This window comes from Cygnus atratus, chromosome 17 (assembly GCF_013377495.2).
Source record: "Cygnus atratus isolate AKBS03 ecotype Queensland, Australia chromosome 17, CAtr_DNAZoo_HiC_assembly, whole genome shotgun sequence".
Classification (NCBI taxonomy): domain Eukaryota; kingdom Metazoa; phylum Chordata; class Aves; order Anseriformes; family Anatidae; genus Cygnus; species Cygnus atratus.
Genome location: NC_066378.1, coordinates 1,368,456 through 1,385,289, shown reverse-complemented (window position 1 = coordinate 1,385,289; position 16,834 = coordinate 1,368,456). Strand labels below are relative to the sequence as shown.

At 53.0% G+C, this 16,834-nt stretch overlaps 1 protein-coding gene across 2 annotated transcripts in view; it reads left to right on the top strand.

Annotated features, from left to right (window-relative positions):
• The window catches only part of OSBP2 (oxysterol binding protein 2), a 97,674-nt gene that overhangs the window by 15,171 nt on the left and 65,669 nt on the right, over nt 1-16,834 (top strand). For both annotated transcript variants that reach the window (XM_035571092.2, XM_035571093.2), the window contains exon 2: nt 10,141-10,349. In XM_035571092.2, coding sequence (XP_035426985.1) covers nt 10,141-10,349 — 209 coding nt within the window. The remainder of the gene's footprint in view (nt 1-10,140; nt 10,350-16,834) is intronic.

Below are 16,834 nucleotides of genomic sequence, written 5' to 3'. Positions count from 1 at the left end.
TTGCTGTTGTTTTTTTTTTAAGTCTTATTTTTTCATTTTTCATCAAAAAACCCAGTGCAAAGTCTCCTTTCTCAGACCAGTTTTGCACTTGCTGTTCTCTGAGTGATGGCGTGCGAATTCTTTTTATCTCACTGGCCGCTGCTGAGGTTTCCTGGCAGAAGATGCATGCTGTGCCCACCAGAGAGGGATGAATGTGTTCTAAAAGCTCGTTCTGAAGAATGTGCACCTGAACAGATCACTTCTAGGGTATCCTTTAATTCAGGGTGGAAGCCTTGCTTGTGGGAGCTTCCCTGGGGGAGCAGAGCATCTCCTGGGGGAAGGGTTTTGTGCTGGAAGGGAGCAGGGGCACAGCCTGGCGTTCTGAGGTAGTTCTGATGGTAGTGGTAAAAAAGCACTTATTAAGGCGGGCGTTTCTGTACTCGTCTTTGCACTTTGTCTTCTCAGCGAAGAGGAGGCCCTGTGCTCCGGGTACCCTGCTCGGATATGTTTGTGCCACATGTCCCTTGGAAAAAGAGGGGAGCGGCGGAAACCTGGGTATCTTCAGAGGCATTCAGCTTGGCGGTGTTGTCAGCTCTCTTGTCCTCACCATCTATTAAATCTGTGTCGCCAGTGACGACTCTTCCCGGGCTCGCTGTGAACGTGGGCAGTGCCGACCCACGCGAGGTGTGCCCGAGCGGTTCTGCCCTCAGCCTCTGCGACGCGCGGCCTCGGCGCTGAGCGTGGTGCCTCGTCCTGCGCCGGAGCTGTGCTGAGGCCGTCGTAGTGACAGATCGCCTCCGTGAGCGCTCTCGTGTGTTTTGTTTTCGTGAGGAAGATGCCACAAGGAGACACGACTTCTGCTTGTAAATGATGCAGAGCAGAGGGAAACTCCTCCAGGTGTTTCCTTGCAAAGGATTTGGAGGAAGCAGGTGCCAGCCGGATCACTTCTCCTGCAGCCCCCGCTCAAAGCAGAGGTTTGGAGGCGTGCTGTGCGGATCCGACCCCTCCAGCACGGCTCTCCTGGCTTGCTGGTGGCTGTGACCGAAAGCTTTGACACGACAGCGCTGAGGGAACAGCCTGTTTTTTTTTTCTTTTTCTCCTTAAATCTGATTGTCGCTAATCTGTACCCATCCTGACTGCAGCCAGTTGCAGATTAATCGGCCTGTAAATAGAAGCAAATTGAATCTTTGTGCAGAAATCTCAGTACGACGCTTGCCATATGCTTGTTTGGGTTTTGTTTGCAACTTGGTAGGTTTAGTGAAAAGGAAGGAAGGAAAAAAATCTCAGCTGTTTGTCATGTGGAGCTTGCGGTTTGTACGAGAGGTGCTGAACAAGCTTGTAATGCGTTGAACGTGCGCGTTGCTTGCTCTGCGAGCTGGGGAAAGCACCTCCTGGGGCATGCGCCTGCTTTCTCCTGGCCATTTGTGTCCTGGAATTAAGTCGTCATAAAAAATCCTCTTTCCTTGTACCGAGGAGGGTAAAAATCCCAGGAGGTTTGGTGTCTGTGCTTGTATGCTCAGACTTGACGCATGGAAACTTTAGGCCTCAGAACGAATGCGGTTTTAAACTGCTTTCTGGGATTCCTCGAACATAAAAGGGAAGGCAGATGTTTTACTAGCTTTACAGCCAACCCGCTCCCTGGAAAAAAAGGATGTGCAAAATGCCAAGTGGATGGGTAAAATGCCCCACGCTCGGGGTGCGATGGGGGGCGTTAGCAGCTGTGTGTGTCGGCGGTGGTTGTGTCTGCTTCATCTGCGCTGAAAATGCTGGTGCTGATGGCCCTGGGGGCGGCTCTGGCTGTCCAGCAGAGCCAGCGGGTTTCCTCGTTCTGCTTGACAGTTGCGGAGGGCACGCTGCCTGTTGCCTGCTTCGCGGAGGGGTCTGCAGGCTCTGCTGGTGGACGCTTGGGTCAGGTCAGCGCTGGAGGACCGGAGAGCTCGACCTGCCCCACGCGGCCACCGCCTGCAGCGTCCAGCCTCGGTCCCCGCTCGGCACAGCGCAGCGGGAGCGCCCTGCGCCGCTGGCACGCCCGGTTTCCTTCTCTGCTGCCCCCCGAGAGAAATTTCTGTCCGCGATGAAGAATGGGATCGGCCTGATTATACCCCTGTGGACCGTGGCGATCCCTCAGCATCGCCTCCGGTTGGCTGGCAGCATTTCTGCACGCCGCCCTTACGCGAATCCACGCGGCTTCCCCCCTCCCTGGCTGCTGCGGTGCCGCTGCTGCTCCTTCCCGTCCCGCTGCTCGCTCTCGGCTCTGCCGGCAGCAGCCTCTGCAGCTTGCTCCGAAGGGCATTTCCCAGCTCTGCGGCTGGTGTGAAGGTTTCTCTGTGGCTGCAGAGCCCTCGACTCAGGTAAAGCCGTGTTAATCTTCCAGTGCGATGGGACGGCGAGTTGAATAAATTAGCAGGGCACTGTTAAAATCAACCTGCTCTCAACTTCATCTGTGAAAGGCGCTGTAGGAAGAATAGGTGGGTTTTAATCTGAGTCAGTGGCGTGACTGATGAGGCCTTCCCAGTTTCTCGCTCTTACGGGGGCATTGGCTGCCGATGTGGTTTGTCTGAACGTCGGGGTGTCTCCGGGCTGTGATGTAAAGGGCAAAGGAAAGGCAGAGGGGAGACTGCTCCTTGTGTAACGAGATTGACCCCTCTCGTTTTCTAACATCTCTGCTTTGGCCATGGAGAATGGTCTGCAGGTTGTGTGCAAGGTTAATGGAAATGAAATAATCTGTTTGTTGTCCAAATGCTAGCGTGCGAGGTCTGCACGGCCTCTGCTAAATGCCGGCGCTGTCCTGAAATGCTCGGGAGGGACGGTGGCGATCGGCGGGCTCAGCCCGGGGAATGCTTCTTGCAGGTCCTTCTGTGCAGCGTTCCCCTCTCTCTGTAGTTAACGTACCGATTTCTTCAGGCCATGGGTAAATATTTTGGTGGCAATGCATCCCATTACCTTATTTTTCAACCAGAAAAAAATGTTTATGTAAAATATATCCCCCGTAGAAAACACCTCAGAAAATTCTTCACCCAAAAATATTTTTGGGTTAATATTGGAAGCAGGATCTTGTGCATGTGACTTTTTATCCAGGCAATTAAACAAGAAAGGCATCTTCTGAAGCAAATTTTAGCCCAAGTCTTGGCTCTTCCTGTGGGTTAGTTCCCATCCCTCCATCCGCAGGCTGGACTTTGAGAAGGGGGACAGATTTATGAATAAATGGCTCAAACACTAAATGCCTTTTTGAAAGCGCTCCTGCTCAATCCTTCTCCTTTCGCATCACGAAAGCTTAGCTTGGTGAGCTCTGATTTTGTTCTTAGCTGTTAAGGTAAATACGGTTGGTGGCCTGATTTTCATTTCTGCTTGGGAAGTTCTTTCCAAATACGTACTGAAGTTTCATAGTTCCCTGTGGAAGTGTTTTTTTTTTTTTTCATTTTTCATTTTCTGCTTTCAAAAGCTGATGGATGTTGGCAATATCCTGGAGACAGCAAAGTTTCTCATCTTTGCGTAACCTCGGGCCATCTGCCAAAAAATCTCATGCAAGTGCTGGAGGAAGGAGACCCAGTGGCTGCAGGGCTGTCTTGCAACCACTGCGCTGGGGTACTCGCGTTTCTTCTGCAGATTTCTGTCCTGATGGCAGAAATAGTTCAGCCCGGTGCAGGCTTTCTTGCTGAAAATCAAGGTCTGCGTGGGTTAAACAGTGAGAAACCTGCCAAGAGGTGAGCTCTATTTAAAAAATGAGCTGCCTTGATTTGCGGTGGTCTCCTCACTGCGTCGCCTCAAAATTTCTTTGGTCATGGTTGTTCAGCCCCCGCATGAGCTGCGCCCTGGGAGACCTCGTGCCAGAGCCCCTGTGTCTGTGTAAACGCTTCCAAATCAGAAAATACTTCCCAGCTGGTAAGCAGCACCAAAGCTGCCCCCAAAACGGGGCGATGGCCTGGCGAGCAGTCCGGTGCCCGCGTGGGTGTGCCGCAGGCTGGCGGCAGGGCTGCTGCTCGCTGCGGTGCGTGGTGGGGATGCAGCCTCCGATGTGCGTGCCCGAACTGCGCCCGTCGTGATGTAACCGCAGGGAGCGAAACCCCAGGGTGGGGAATATGTGTGGGTAGGAAAGGCAAGGGCGCCGTTCGTTACGTGACGGTCACCTTGTGCTTCTGTGAGGCTGGCGCAGGGGGTGCCCGCCGTCCTTGGGACTGGGATGGATTCGAGCCCTGCGGAGACCGACGTTTTCACTGGAAAGCTGTAAGAGCGAGGAAATGGGAATTCGGCATTTAGGATGTAGAGTCGGGTGTGCTGGCTCTCAGGCTCACAGCAAGCAGTGATTTTGAAGTTATAGAAGAAAAATCTCCAGGAGGAGAGAGGGAGCGTGTTGCAGAAGCCGTTTCCACAGGTGTAACTTAATTTGCGTTTGGATTTTTCTGTGAAGGTGCCCAGTGAAACGGAGCAATAGTGGCAGAACGTGAGCAGGCAGTATTGGCCCTCCCAGCTTAGGGAAGAAGCCTCAGGTCAATGTTTGTGTAGCATCTCACTCTTTTGTTGCGGATAATCCAGTTTAAAGAAGTTCTGACTTGCTAGCTAGAGCATTTGCAGCACCCTCATGAAGCTGAACGTAACATAATGAGGTCCCTACACGTGCTGTACCCACGTAGCCCAGCTGAACCCAAAAAGCTTTTGAACTGCCGGGGCTGCGGATGTAACCCTGACCTCTGCGTCGGGCTGCGCTGCTGTTCCCGACTTCCCCTCTGTAGCTCGGGCTGAAAGCTGAAACACCGCCGGCCGCTTGGACAGCGAGCGTGTGCTGTGCTGAGCAGCCCTGGCTCCCCGCTGAAGGTCTCTGATGCCGTCTGAGCTGGGAGAAAAGGAGAAGTGGAGCTTTGGGAGAGGCGAGACTACTCAGAAATGGTGCTCAGCCTTTCTGGTGGAGGGGAGGTTTTAGCAGTGCAGTTCCGCAGATGTCTCGCAGTTGGTCACGTAACGATGCAGAGGTGCAGAAGCCCCGTGCACCGGTGTGTGTGCTCATTCCCTTGTAGTTAGGACACCCCCTGGTATTTACCTCTATCCATAACTCCCTGGGAAGCTGTTTTAATGCCACTGGCACGCATGTGCAGCGTGGGTGGCAGGGGCAGTCCCGTACCCTTTCCCAAACCAGCGTGCCTTGCTCGGTTTCAGGAAAGGGTGAATTTCAAAGGGCGGTAGCTGATCGCCCTGTCACGAAGCAGCTTAGCCCCCAAGCATCCGTCGTCCTCGCTCGCTTTAATCAAGTAGTACCTGGGGGCAGAGCATGGCCTGGTGCTGTGCACCACTTGCTGCGTCCTATTAACTTCCAGCGGAGCCACACAGCTGTGGTTACAAAGCCCATATGAGCAGCACCTTGCCAGCTTTTGAAGCAAAGTCTTTGGCTGTTGTATCGAAAGCTGTGATATCACAGAAACCCGAACTGTGGAGCTAGTAGATGAAAAACTCGCTGTCTACTTTTCTTCCCTTTTTATCTTTGCTCTGTTGCTAAACCCGTCTTCTGAGCTCTTACCATAAAACAACGAAATTCCTTTATAAGATTCCTTTTTTTCCACTGCAAAGCGGGAATGTGCGGCTCAGGTATTCCTCCAGAACTGGAAGGCGGGTCCTTAAACAGCGGCTTGCTGTTCCTATTACATCACGCCACGTAGCTCGTCTGTCAGGCAGTAGGATGCTGAAGATCAGACCCTGGGAGTTTCGTAGTGAAGGCCTTTCTAAATAGCTGAAAGAGCTAAGTTGTCAAGCTCTGTATATTTAAATTTGTGGTATTAAATTTGTGGTATTGTGCGGTGCCAGGAGTTGGACTTGAGGATCCTTATGGGTCCCTTCCAACTCGGGATATTCTATGATTCCATGGTATTTAAGTGGCTTCTTTAAATAAAGAGAGAAATGATGCAAATAATGTTTTAACAACCAGAAGATGATGCAAGTAATGTTTTCAAACATCTTCTGGTTGTTAAGGTTTTTGCAAAATCCAGCATTCTGCAAATTGCTGTGCTTCTTGTGGGTAGGGTGCCTGAGTAATGGCACTAATCTTACATTTTGATTCCCATGTTCTGTGTGCTGTGGAGAAAACAAAGGTGAATGCTTTGGTGCTGCCTCGTTTCAGGGTACGAACTGTAACGGGACAATGCTGTCCGTGCTGCTGGGCGCCGCGGGACGGAAGGAGTCGTGTCCCCGGCTGGGCACGAGGCGGCTGAGCACGTGCGGGGACCTCACCGAGGTGGTTTGGACCGTGGTGGTCCGGTTCCGCTGCCTCTCGCCACGCATGGGCTCTGCCAGGCAGCCATCTGCCGTCCCTCCCTGCACAGCTGTAATTTCACATCTCTGAAGGTGAATCCAGTAATTAGCTTTGCGAGGGAGCAGCAGAAAGTCCCAGACACCCAGCAGCAGTCACCTCTGCGTGGTCCATGCCCACACTTAACCCCTGGGCAGCTTTTTGCAGCCTGCCCACGTGTTCTCCCATATGTGCAGCTCTCAGATTATTGCAGAAAGTCGAGAATCAGAAAATCTGCCTGGATCACGTTATGCAATAGTTGAGCTGCTGGCGGTGAATAAGCAGATCCAGCTGAACAGGAGTGCTTCTGAAGGGCACCTCTTACTCTCCTGCATGCGGACAGAGGAAATGGCTTGTTGGCTCGGAGCTGGGTCAGGTGCCTGCCGTGTGTGTGGGTGCTGAGCGATGGGAATTGATTTCCCATGCAGATTTGCACTGAGAAGTAGCTTGAAGAGCAGAGTCCTATACAGAAACAGTTTTCTTGGGTGGGAGAGCAGGGCTGTTTTTATGTGACTAAATCGATTTAGCAAAGTCACCTTGGAGACCTTTGTTTTCTGTGTAAGAGAAAATCATTTTAGCAGTTTGCTGAAAGTGAAAAGCAATCCCTCCTGGGACCACACCAGTACGTGCCGCATCATGAGGTGGGTGACTCTGGAAATGAAAATCAGTGCTTGGTTTAATTTGGAGCCAAATTCACTCCTCCACAAGCAAGCGTCACCACGCCGTGTTCACTGGGTTTGAACTTTCCCGGTGGTGCTGCTCTGAACAACCGCAACCTTAGGAAGTGCCGAGAGGCTTTTCCATGGCTGCACCTCGAGCTTGGACGTGGTGCCAGGTTAACTCCTTCCTGCGGAACGGTGTTGGGGCCGAGCAGGTAAGAGCCCTCAGAGCAGTGTAGCTGGTGTAGCAGGGCCCTTGAGCTCCTGCTCAGCTACAACAGCTGGCAGATGTCCGGCCTTCTGCGTAGCACTCCACCAGCACTGAGGTTGGTGCTCGTGGTCTCTCCGGGGCAGCTCGCTGTACCCCTGCCCGTGTGATGTGATGTGGAGAAGGAAGCAGCTGCCAAACTGCTCTGAGCTCTCGGGGAACACGGGGAGATGCTCCTGGAGCTGGCGGGCATGGCCATGTGCATGCCACGCTGTTGGTACGAGCCGGTTCGTGTGCCTTAGTAGAAATTTCTGATGCTCGGCAGTTGATGACTGTGAAGATGCGACTTGATGTAAAGTGATAGAAAAGCTGTGGCCAGTGATGGCCGTTGGACTTGAGTGCATTTATGCGGGTGTCATGAGTGGCCCGGGGGTTGAGAGGGGCTGGGCAGCTGCTAGGGAGATGGAGGGAAGTCATTAGTGGAGGAAGAAGGGAATATCTAGAAATGCCCTGATCAAATGTGAATTAGATGAGCTTTAAGGTCCCTTCCAACCCAAACCGTGCTGTGAAGCAGGATGAAGTTGAGTAAAGACGAGTAAGATTCTGCATATGGAGGAGGATCAAGGTCAGGAGAGACTTGGCATTGCCCTGTAAGGAGCAGCACAGGCATCTGCCCAGCTGGGGCACCTTAAATCCAGATGAGGATGAACCAACCCTTCTGGGAGGGCTGTGCCTCGGGGGGCTGTGGTTCCAGGACAAACAGCTGGGTTAAGACACCTCAGAGAAGAACAGCGGAGGGGAGATGCGGACGCTGGCTGATGCAGGCTGTTCTGTGAAACACTGGGGCTGAGCTTTGTGTGCTGAGGCTCTCTCCGGTCCTGCCACTAAGCCTGGTGGTTTCGTGTCTTACTGTCCGTCATTTCTTGCGCCGGTGCTGTCCGAGTGAGCGTCTTCCCAGAGTGGTGATGCCTTTGTTGAAGGCTGCATGATGCACTCAGTAGCTTCTGATAAGCAAATACCCCCGGGTATTTCTAACAGGCCCCTGTCTTCAGGAGTTAAAGCTAATGATGACAAACTTTGAGAACATTCCTTAGTAGGGACTGTGCTGCTGGTTTGGGGGGAAATAAAGGAGCCATTAGTGGCTGAAAGAAATTCCTACAAATTCCCTTGATTCCTCCTGGTACTGCAATTCAGTGAGCAACTGTGCAGTAATGTATTTTGCTGAAATATTAGAAAAATCCATCTAATTATTATCTGACATCTGTCTAATTCCAACAGGTCTTCGTGTCAGGAAAAGAGCTGGAGAGAGGACTCTGGAAATGATTCAGGGCAGGGCCACTGAGGAAAACATGAGGCTGATTCATCCCATGACAGCGTTGCTCTGCTTTCTCCAGTTGCATCTCTTTCTCCAGCGTGATCCCCTGGACCTGGGGAGATTGAGGGTTTTTAAGAAATGTCATAGGACCTGGTTTACCTCTGTGGTGAACGCGCTGGGCAAGGTTAACTTGTGCTGGGGCAGAGCACAACACTTCCTGGGGCAGAGCTGGGCAGGATGGGATGAAACGGTTGGGTGGTAAAAGATGGAGGAGATGCAATGAGGGTCAAAGGAGACCCTCTGATTTCCTCCTGCCCGCAGATCCGGCTTTCAGCTGCTCCAGGCTGTGCGAGGGGCTGGAGGGATGGGGGTTACGGCAGCCGCACCCCCGGCTGGAAAGCAGGCAGCCCCGTGGGGGTGGGCTGTGTGCCGGGGGTGGGCTGCGTGGGGTGCTGCCAACGCTGCTGTGCTGTGGGCTGTGCCTGAGCCGGGTGCTGGGAGGGCTGTGGGACTCAGGGGCTGAGCTCTTGCTGAGCTATTTTAGGTGTCTGTAAGTGCAGCAGTGGGTGGAGAGGCAGTTTCAGGACTACATTAGGCATTTGTCTTTGTACCCAAATGCCTTTGATACATCTAGTCTTTGCTTAAAAAAAAAAAAAGTGCCTTTAGGTGCTTCTGAAAACATGCCAGGCAGTGTTTGAAGCGCTGGCTGTCGGTTTGTGTGCTGTTCCTGCACAGCTTTTGTGCTCCGCAAGCCAAAGCGTCCCTGGGCAGGAGGGCAGCACCCAGCCGGTGCCTGGGATCTGCCGGGCGGGGGGAGCTGGCAAGGGCAAAGAGCGAAACGAGTGCAAGATGAGTGATGGTTTCAGCTCTGGTAAAGCGAAAAGCCCCCGAGGAGCCGACTGAAGCTCTGGAAATACTCATTTGCCCACGCCAGGGGGGCGGCCCTCACAAGCAGCAGGGAGTCATTGCTCTGAAGGGACCTGCTGCGTCTCTGCCCTCGTCCCTGCTTTGGACCAGCAGAACCGCAGGGCAGGATGGGGATGCTTCCTGCACTGCTGTCCTTGGTGGAGGGGCTCTGCCCCTTCACATCGAGCCTGGGGATGCTGCTGTAAGCAGCCATGGGCTGTGCCTGCTGCAGGGTGGGTTGAACGAAAAGCCTGATCCCTGGATAACGATCCGAAGGAAGGTTTGTCCTAACCTGGAGCTCCATCTTCTTGCAGCTGCTTTGTGAACTGCTCACTGAGAATTAGGTGCCATAGTAGCAGCATACCCATTTCTCCTCGCTTGGCTAAGCGGGGGTACAGCGAGGGTTGATTGTTTGGAAAGTTTGGCTCCAGAATAGCTGCCCGCTCTTGGTGCTGATTAAACCTGCTGAAGTGTGCAGCAATTCTGCCAGCAGTAAAGGTGTTTTAACAGCCCCGGAGGAATTATGCCACGCTCATTTGCTTTACAAATGAAGATCTTTGCATGCAAGATCTTATCAAACTTGGACAAAAGAGAATGATTGAAGGGAGAGGATATGGAAATGTATGAAACTGGAGAGTAATAAAGGTGGGGTTGCAGGGGGAGAGAAGAGCAGCAACGCAAACGAGATGAGAAATGCCCTGGTGGTGTGCGGGTCGGGGCCCACGGGAGCGTCAGTGGCCATTGCGGGGAGGGTGGGTGCGGAGGGATTTACGCTTCCTTGTCCTCTGTTCCTGTGCAGGACGCAGGCGGAGATGGCCCACACGTGCCGTGGAACCATCAACCTGTCGACGGCCCACATCGACACAGAGGACTCGTGTAACATCGTGCTCTCCAACGGGGGAAGGACGTACCACCTGAAGGCCAACTCGGAGGTGGAGAGGCAGCGCTGGGTCACGGCGCTGGAGCTGGCCAAGGCGAAAGCCATCCGCATGAGGAACAACCAGTCAGGTAGAGTGCGGCTCAGCGTGCAAACGTGCAGCTGGATCCTTCTTAAAACCTCCCTGTAAACCAGCCCTTCTGTGCCTGCTAAATCGTGCAGAAACCCTAGCAGATACCGTTTCAGATGCAATTAAAAATAGCTGTCTGTTTCCCAAAGAGTCGCAAAGGGTTTTAAGCAATACTGCATGCGCCAAACGTCTTCTCATCTGGTCATGCAGCCTTAAGCCAATCTTTAAAGCCCCTGGGTAATGACTGTAAATTGTGGAGAGCAAGTGAAAGTGAAGTTACAGCGCTGCTTCTGGAAGGTAGGATGTGTGTGCCTTTCTCATGGAGACCGGGGTGGTCAGTGTGGATGGGGAATGCTGCAGGAGGCACAAAGCACAGTGGTGAGTGGCGCCCCAGGGAGCTCTGATTCACGACAAAATGTCGGAGCAGTGCCTCTCCTGTTCACCCCCGGTGTGGGGTAGTGCTCTAGATGAATGATGCATAAATCTAGTTGCCTGTGTATATTCCCTGTCTGCCCTCTGCACACGCTAAGCTCTGGTTTGGTATTTATTAGTGTATATTTAGGACAACTGCATTATGTAAAGCTGTCAAAACCCCATGCGTGCTCCTCCCAAGAGCGTAGTTTTTACTGCTCTGTTGTGTAACAGATCTGGTAAGTGCTTAACAAACAATATTTCTGAAATATTTGTGTTCATAACTCTTCTGGGATTCACATTTGGTTTTCTTCCACAAACAAGGATGGCTTCAAATCACAGTAAACAAAAACCATGTATGTATTAAAAAGCCAGCCAGCCACCCCTTTTGTCCTACAAAACCACTCTGCTCTTATCTTGAATGCTGGAAATCAAACCTTATGCAAGAGAGAAGATGTAGGGAACACCTGCTTTCGTTACATTCTGCTTAAAATGAAAACATAGCTTCACAGTATGGTAAGATACTCGCTGCCCAGCTTGGGGTTGCTTTTGTTCTGAGTTTTTGTAGCACATTGCTCTCCTGGTCCGGGTCTGGGGCTTCGGGACATCTATAAATGCTGCTCTGTGGTATTGACCGCAGTGAATATGCGTCCATAGGTAGTGTTCACGAGGCATGAGGCTTAGCTTCCAGAATTGCCACCGAGGAAGGTTGTGGTTGGGTCACTGCATCAAGAAAAAAAACTCTCCTTCCCTAGGGGAAGTGCTGCCTGTGTTCACCAAAACCACGAGGCGTTGCGGTGCGCTCGATGCGACTGCTGGGCATGGCTCTTCTGAGCGGCACTCGGGGCTGTGTGGATGTCTGAGCAGCACTGCCTGATGCTGCCGCCTTACAAAAACACACAGTCAACAGAAAATTGGTTTGACCGCGTTTCTGGAAGGCAGCGCATTAGTGTTTTCATCTCTGGATGGGTGGGACAGTGGTTTTGGACGCTGGCCGCTGAGCGCAGGGCGGGCGGTCTGTGCTTAGCGTCCTGTTTTACAGAGAGCAGCACAGCGCCAGAGCATAACCGGCTCGGCTTGCAGGGAGTGAGCCCCCAGTCCTGGACTCATGTGGTCTGACTTTTTGCATAATTAGCTGTCCCACAAGGTCATATAGAAGTTGATTAGTGCGTGAGCCATTTACTCATTTCCCGTAATTATTTAAGTACGCTGTGTTCTGTGGCACCAGCGTCTACAGATTTAATTACATAAAGTATCGTGAACCCTCTGTCCCGCAGTTCTGCAGCTCTGGAGCGTACGTAAATGCTGATGGGGAATGCAGCTGACTGAGGAGAAGATGGAAATTTCTGGACACGCGTGTTTTGCCCAGCTGAGCACGGCATCGTGCAGTGTGCTTCCTGCCTGCCGGCCATGCGAACGCTGCTGATCCGGTAGGGGAAAGCTGACCTGGGTTTGACAAAGGACCTTACGTGCAGGGGAGGTCGGCCTCCCTGTCTCCAGGCTCTGGATGCGCTGACTTTCTAACTTCAGCCAGCTCAGGCCATTGGTTCGTGGTAGGAGCAGCGTGGCAGCGATGCTGCCTGCAGGTGCCGATGCCCCGGCTGCCTCGCCGTGGGGCCGTGCCGCGGTCCGGGCTGGCAGCCGAGGCGGGGAACAAAGCCACCGATGGGCCTGCCCGGGCTGGGCGGGGGCCAGAACCCAGCAAACGGGCGCCGGGTCCTTGTGCTGTGGAGTTGAAGCTGAGGGCTTGGAATGACTCTGCGCTGAATGCTCACCCAGCTGATGTTTAGTCCCAGTTAGAGACCTCGTAATTCAGGTGGAGAATGGACGTGTGTTAGGTTGGACAGTTCTGTTTGAGTCAAAGTAGAATTGCTCGTGCTGTGAATGCTGGGTCTGGCACAGAGCCTCGAGCTGCGTATTTGCAAGCAGAGGGACGAGGCTCTGGGTTTGCTGAAGGAGCCCTTAGGTCCTTCAGGCCTGCTCACGTGGGAGTCGTCCGAGTCGATTCCTCTTGCCCTGAGTGATCCCCAACGCCTTTCCTAGCCTTGTATTTCTGCAGCAATCAGCGCTCTCTCGCTGCTTTCCCGTGCCCCGGCGGCACCGAGGCAGGAGGAGGTGGAACGTGTGCGGCTCTCGGCCGCTTCCCCCGAGGGCTTTCTGCTGCTGGCGGTGTAACGGGGTGCAGGTGGTGCTGCTCGGCTCTGCAGATGCCCAGCTGCTGGGAGAATGTTTTGCTGGATGAAAATTGCCTTTTTCCCCAGTAGTTTTCTTGAAGTAAACTTACACAGAAACATTTTTAATGTGAGTGTTGGTGAGCTCGAGCCGTGTGTTGAGAAGAGGTGCTCTTTTCATAGAACTACTTTTCGTTTCTATTTTTAAGAAATAGCGAACCCTATACCCAAACTGTGAGATGGGAGACCTTGCTGCTTCTTCCAGGGTGTAGCTGAAGGGGATCTGGTTTCCCCTCTCTCCAGTGCAGGGCTTGGACTATTTTGGTAAGGAGGCACGAGCTGGGACATGAGCAAGTACTCGCAGATGTTACGTGAGAGCTCGCTATCTGTGTCTGTCCTCGCTGATGAGAAGCCTGGCCGGTGTCACGAGCAGTACTGCGTGGATTAGCGGCAGAAAGCGAGAGTGGAGATGAGTTGCCATCATGTATCTCTTCTCAATTACAATGTCACACTTAATTCCATTAAAATAATCCCAACTTCTTATTTCTAGCTGCCTTTATAAGGGGTTGGTGAACTTTTCTCTCTTCCTTATGCTCAGTTTTCTCTCTGCCGACGTGGCTTTGGGAGCATGAGGTAGACTTGATGACTGTGATCAATGCCTGGGTTTTGAGGTAGTAAAATATCGTTTTGTTTTAGGGCAGTTTTATGAGGTATGGGAATTAATTCTGTGAAATTCTGAGTGGTGGATATTTGAGAATTATTTTCTTGGCTATGTGAGGTCTTTGGAAAAGCCTACAAGGGAAGGGTAGAAATCTGTCCCTGGTGGCCTAAACACTGACATCTCCAAAATGGACTCAGGCTGCTTGGTTCCTTGGAGAGGTGAGTTGATAACTTCTTTTGACCCCCCTGCTCTGGGGTTTGTAGGAGGAAAAGGTGCAATCCCCTCCTGTGCCTGGGTTCGCTTCCCAAACTGGTGCAGAGTTTGGGCCGACCAAAGGCGTGTTTGATCAGCATAGTGCTGAAAACGCAGGAGTTAACTGGGTGGGTCAGTGCTCGTGTCTGTGCCGCAGGCAGCTTACCTGCCCCACCTCTGCAGGAGGTGCCCAGTGCCTCGTGCTGAGATCAGGGCTTAGGAGATGTCAGGGCAGAACCAAAGCTGGGCATCACAAAGGAAAAAGAGAAAACCTTGGCCGGTGGCTTGGGGTGGTGCAAGGGAGGAGGATGGAGGTGACCGGTGGTGCCTTTTACCCTGCTTCTGGGCTGGGTTTCTGCTGCAGCGCAGAGTAAAGGGAGAACAGCTCTGGAGAACAAAAGCATTGCCGCAGAGGCAAGCGGTCCCACCGGGGTGCAGGTCACACGCAGCCTCCCGGCGCGTGGTTCTCCGGCTTTGGTGCGCTGCAGTCAGCCTGTCTGTGGTGCCTTACAGCATTAAAGTGTCCATAATTAGCTATTCCAAAGCTTTTCCTCTGACTGCGCTGGTGATAGCCACGGTCTTGTTGCTTGAGGAATTTCGTCTGTTTTTTCCCCTCTTTCCAGGCAAGGGGCTTGCTTGCTAAAGACAGTCTGACTTGGGAATGGGATGCTGCAAAGCATCTGCAACCTTCCCTGCCCGGCTCTGTGAATCGCCCCGTTGTTGACGTCCTCCCTTGCCTCCGGTGCCTGTCCCTCGCGTTCCTGCTCCGACTGTGGCATGACGAGACAATCGCCCTCGTTGTTGGCTGCGTGCTCCCGACGCCAGCTCGCTGCTTGCTGGAAGAGCGCTGGCTGTTCCCAGCTCCGTCAGTGCCTTTCACAAACACGCTCCCTTTTCCCTTCCTCCTCGGGGTGCTGCTGCATCCCGCTCCTCTGCGCGGCTGCTTGGCTGCTGCGCTCCCTCGGCTCGCGGGGCGCATGTCGGGAGGGGTGCTCACTGCCAGCTCTCCCTTACCTTGCTCTTCTAATTAGCTTTTGATCCGCACAGTCTGGATTTTCCCAGCACTGCCGGCTGCTGTTTGCTCTGCCAGGAGCTGCTGCCACGGGAAGCGTGGTTGGCAGTTCTGCTGAGACAGAGCTCTTCTCTCGGGTTTCCCAGTCTTAATCGTTCCTAATCAGGGTTTTGAACTTCGGAGACTCTCAGCCAGTTTTTTCCCCCTTTCAAAAACAGCAAGTGGGATTTCTGTAAGGGCTTCACAGTGGTGCTTGGCCCTCGGGGTTTTCCATCTGTATTTTTCAGTCTCTGGGAAGTCCGTGTTGGCCCTCTGCGTCTTTCTGGCAGTGTCCATAAAAGACTAATCCCACTGGCGGTTTCAGTCCGTTCCTGGAGGTAATCCTGCGTGATCTGCGATGTGTCACTAATGGAGCTGTGAGACTTAATGCCGATCTTATTTCGGAACGCTTATTCTCTGTGAAATAACATTCCACTGTGCTCATTTAGAAATAATTACGCTTCGTTATCAGCTGGGGCCCTGACATCCCGGGTCGGGTGCAGGCTGCGTTCAGAGGATGCCAGCATCGAGGCACAAAGCTTTCTGCCGGCCGCGCTTTGCGGTGGTGCCAGGGAGCTGCCGGAGCCATCTCCGGTGGCTCTGTGCGCGCTTCTCCTGTCCTCTGTGCTCTCTGCGCTGCTGCCCTGGATTTCCTAACGGTTTGTCTTCACTGCTCAAACCTGACCTTCGGGGAGGGACCGAGACAACCCAGCCCTCACCTCCCCAGCGTCCGTCCGGAGCTGCGTTCTGGTGGGATCTGTGGCTCCTCGTTTCTGGTGCCTCTGCCCCACCATGGGCACGAGTGCTGGGCAGGATCCGTCCCTCGCTGTCACCGTGCTCATGGGCATCTCGCGTCGGGCTCTGGGGCTGAGGTGCACAGGAGGTGGCTGTGTCTCTGGATCTCCCGAGGCTGCATGCTTGGGTGTTTGCAGGGCTGGCTCCACCAGCAATTGCCCTGAATGGAGAGGGTTTGGAAGCATTGACCCACTTTAAGTATGGGTGCATAAAGGAAGTGGCCGGAACACGTATTGGCATGTTCTAAGAAATTGAAAAGTGGCAGGAAAAAAAAAAAAGAGAAAAACCCTAGTGATTTCCCTTTTTCATTGTTTTCAGAGTGGATCTGATCAGCCTGGGGAATTTCTCTCAACCTGAGCGGTGCGTAGGCTGAGTCAGGGCATCTGCCGACCCCAGAGGAGAACCCTGCAGGGTTTCACAAACCTTGGGATGTGAGGCCTGGGGGGCAAATCCTTAATCGAGTCGACTGAATTTCTGCAGCTGATGGATTCCCATAGATGGATGTTCAGCTGAGATTCAGCCCAAAACCTGCACAGCTGGAAGCTGCTTCCCTGCTTTGGGCTGCAGTTCCTGCTCGCACTGCATCAGGTGAAGCTGAGTTTTAAAGCAGCAGAGAGCTTCTGTCTGCACCGTCAGGAGGATGGGGCAATCTTTTAGGATTTTCCTGTAGCTCACAAGCTAGGAAAGGCCCTTTTTTTTTTTTTTATTAACTTGTTTTTAATTCTCCTGTTACATTTAATTTGCATGTTGGGAGCATTACCCAAACCCTTCGCAGGAGGGGCAAAGGCTGACCCCCACCCTTTAAACATGACAAAGAGATGGTGCTCACTTCTGGTGCTGCTGGGCGCTCTGTGGGTATGCTTTCACGTGACAGCGTGAGCCTGAAAAACACTTTTTAGGGTTTCAAAAATGCAGTTGAGGGAGCTGATACTTCGGTAGGCTGTGTGCAGGCGAGGTGTGCTCCGTGGCAGTGACAGGGAGCACCGCCTGTGCTCACTACTGGCATTTGGGAGCTTTGGGGGCTCCTGGAGGCTGTGCTAAGAAAACCTTTAGGGAAGAAGAAAACCAACTGAGCCTGGCTGGGCCGAGCAGTGAGTGGGGTGTGGGTTTCATAAACTACTTGTGTCCAGGGCTTGGGACGTGGG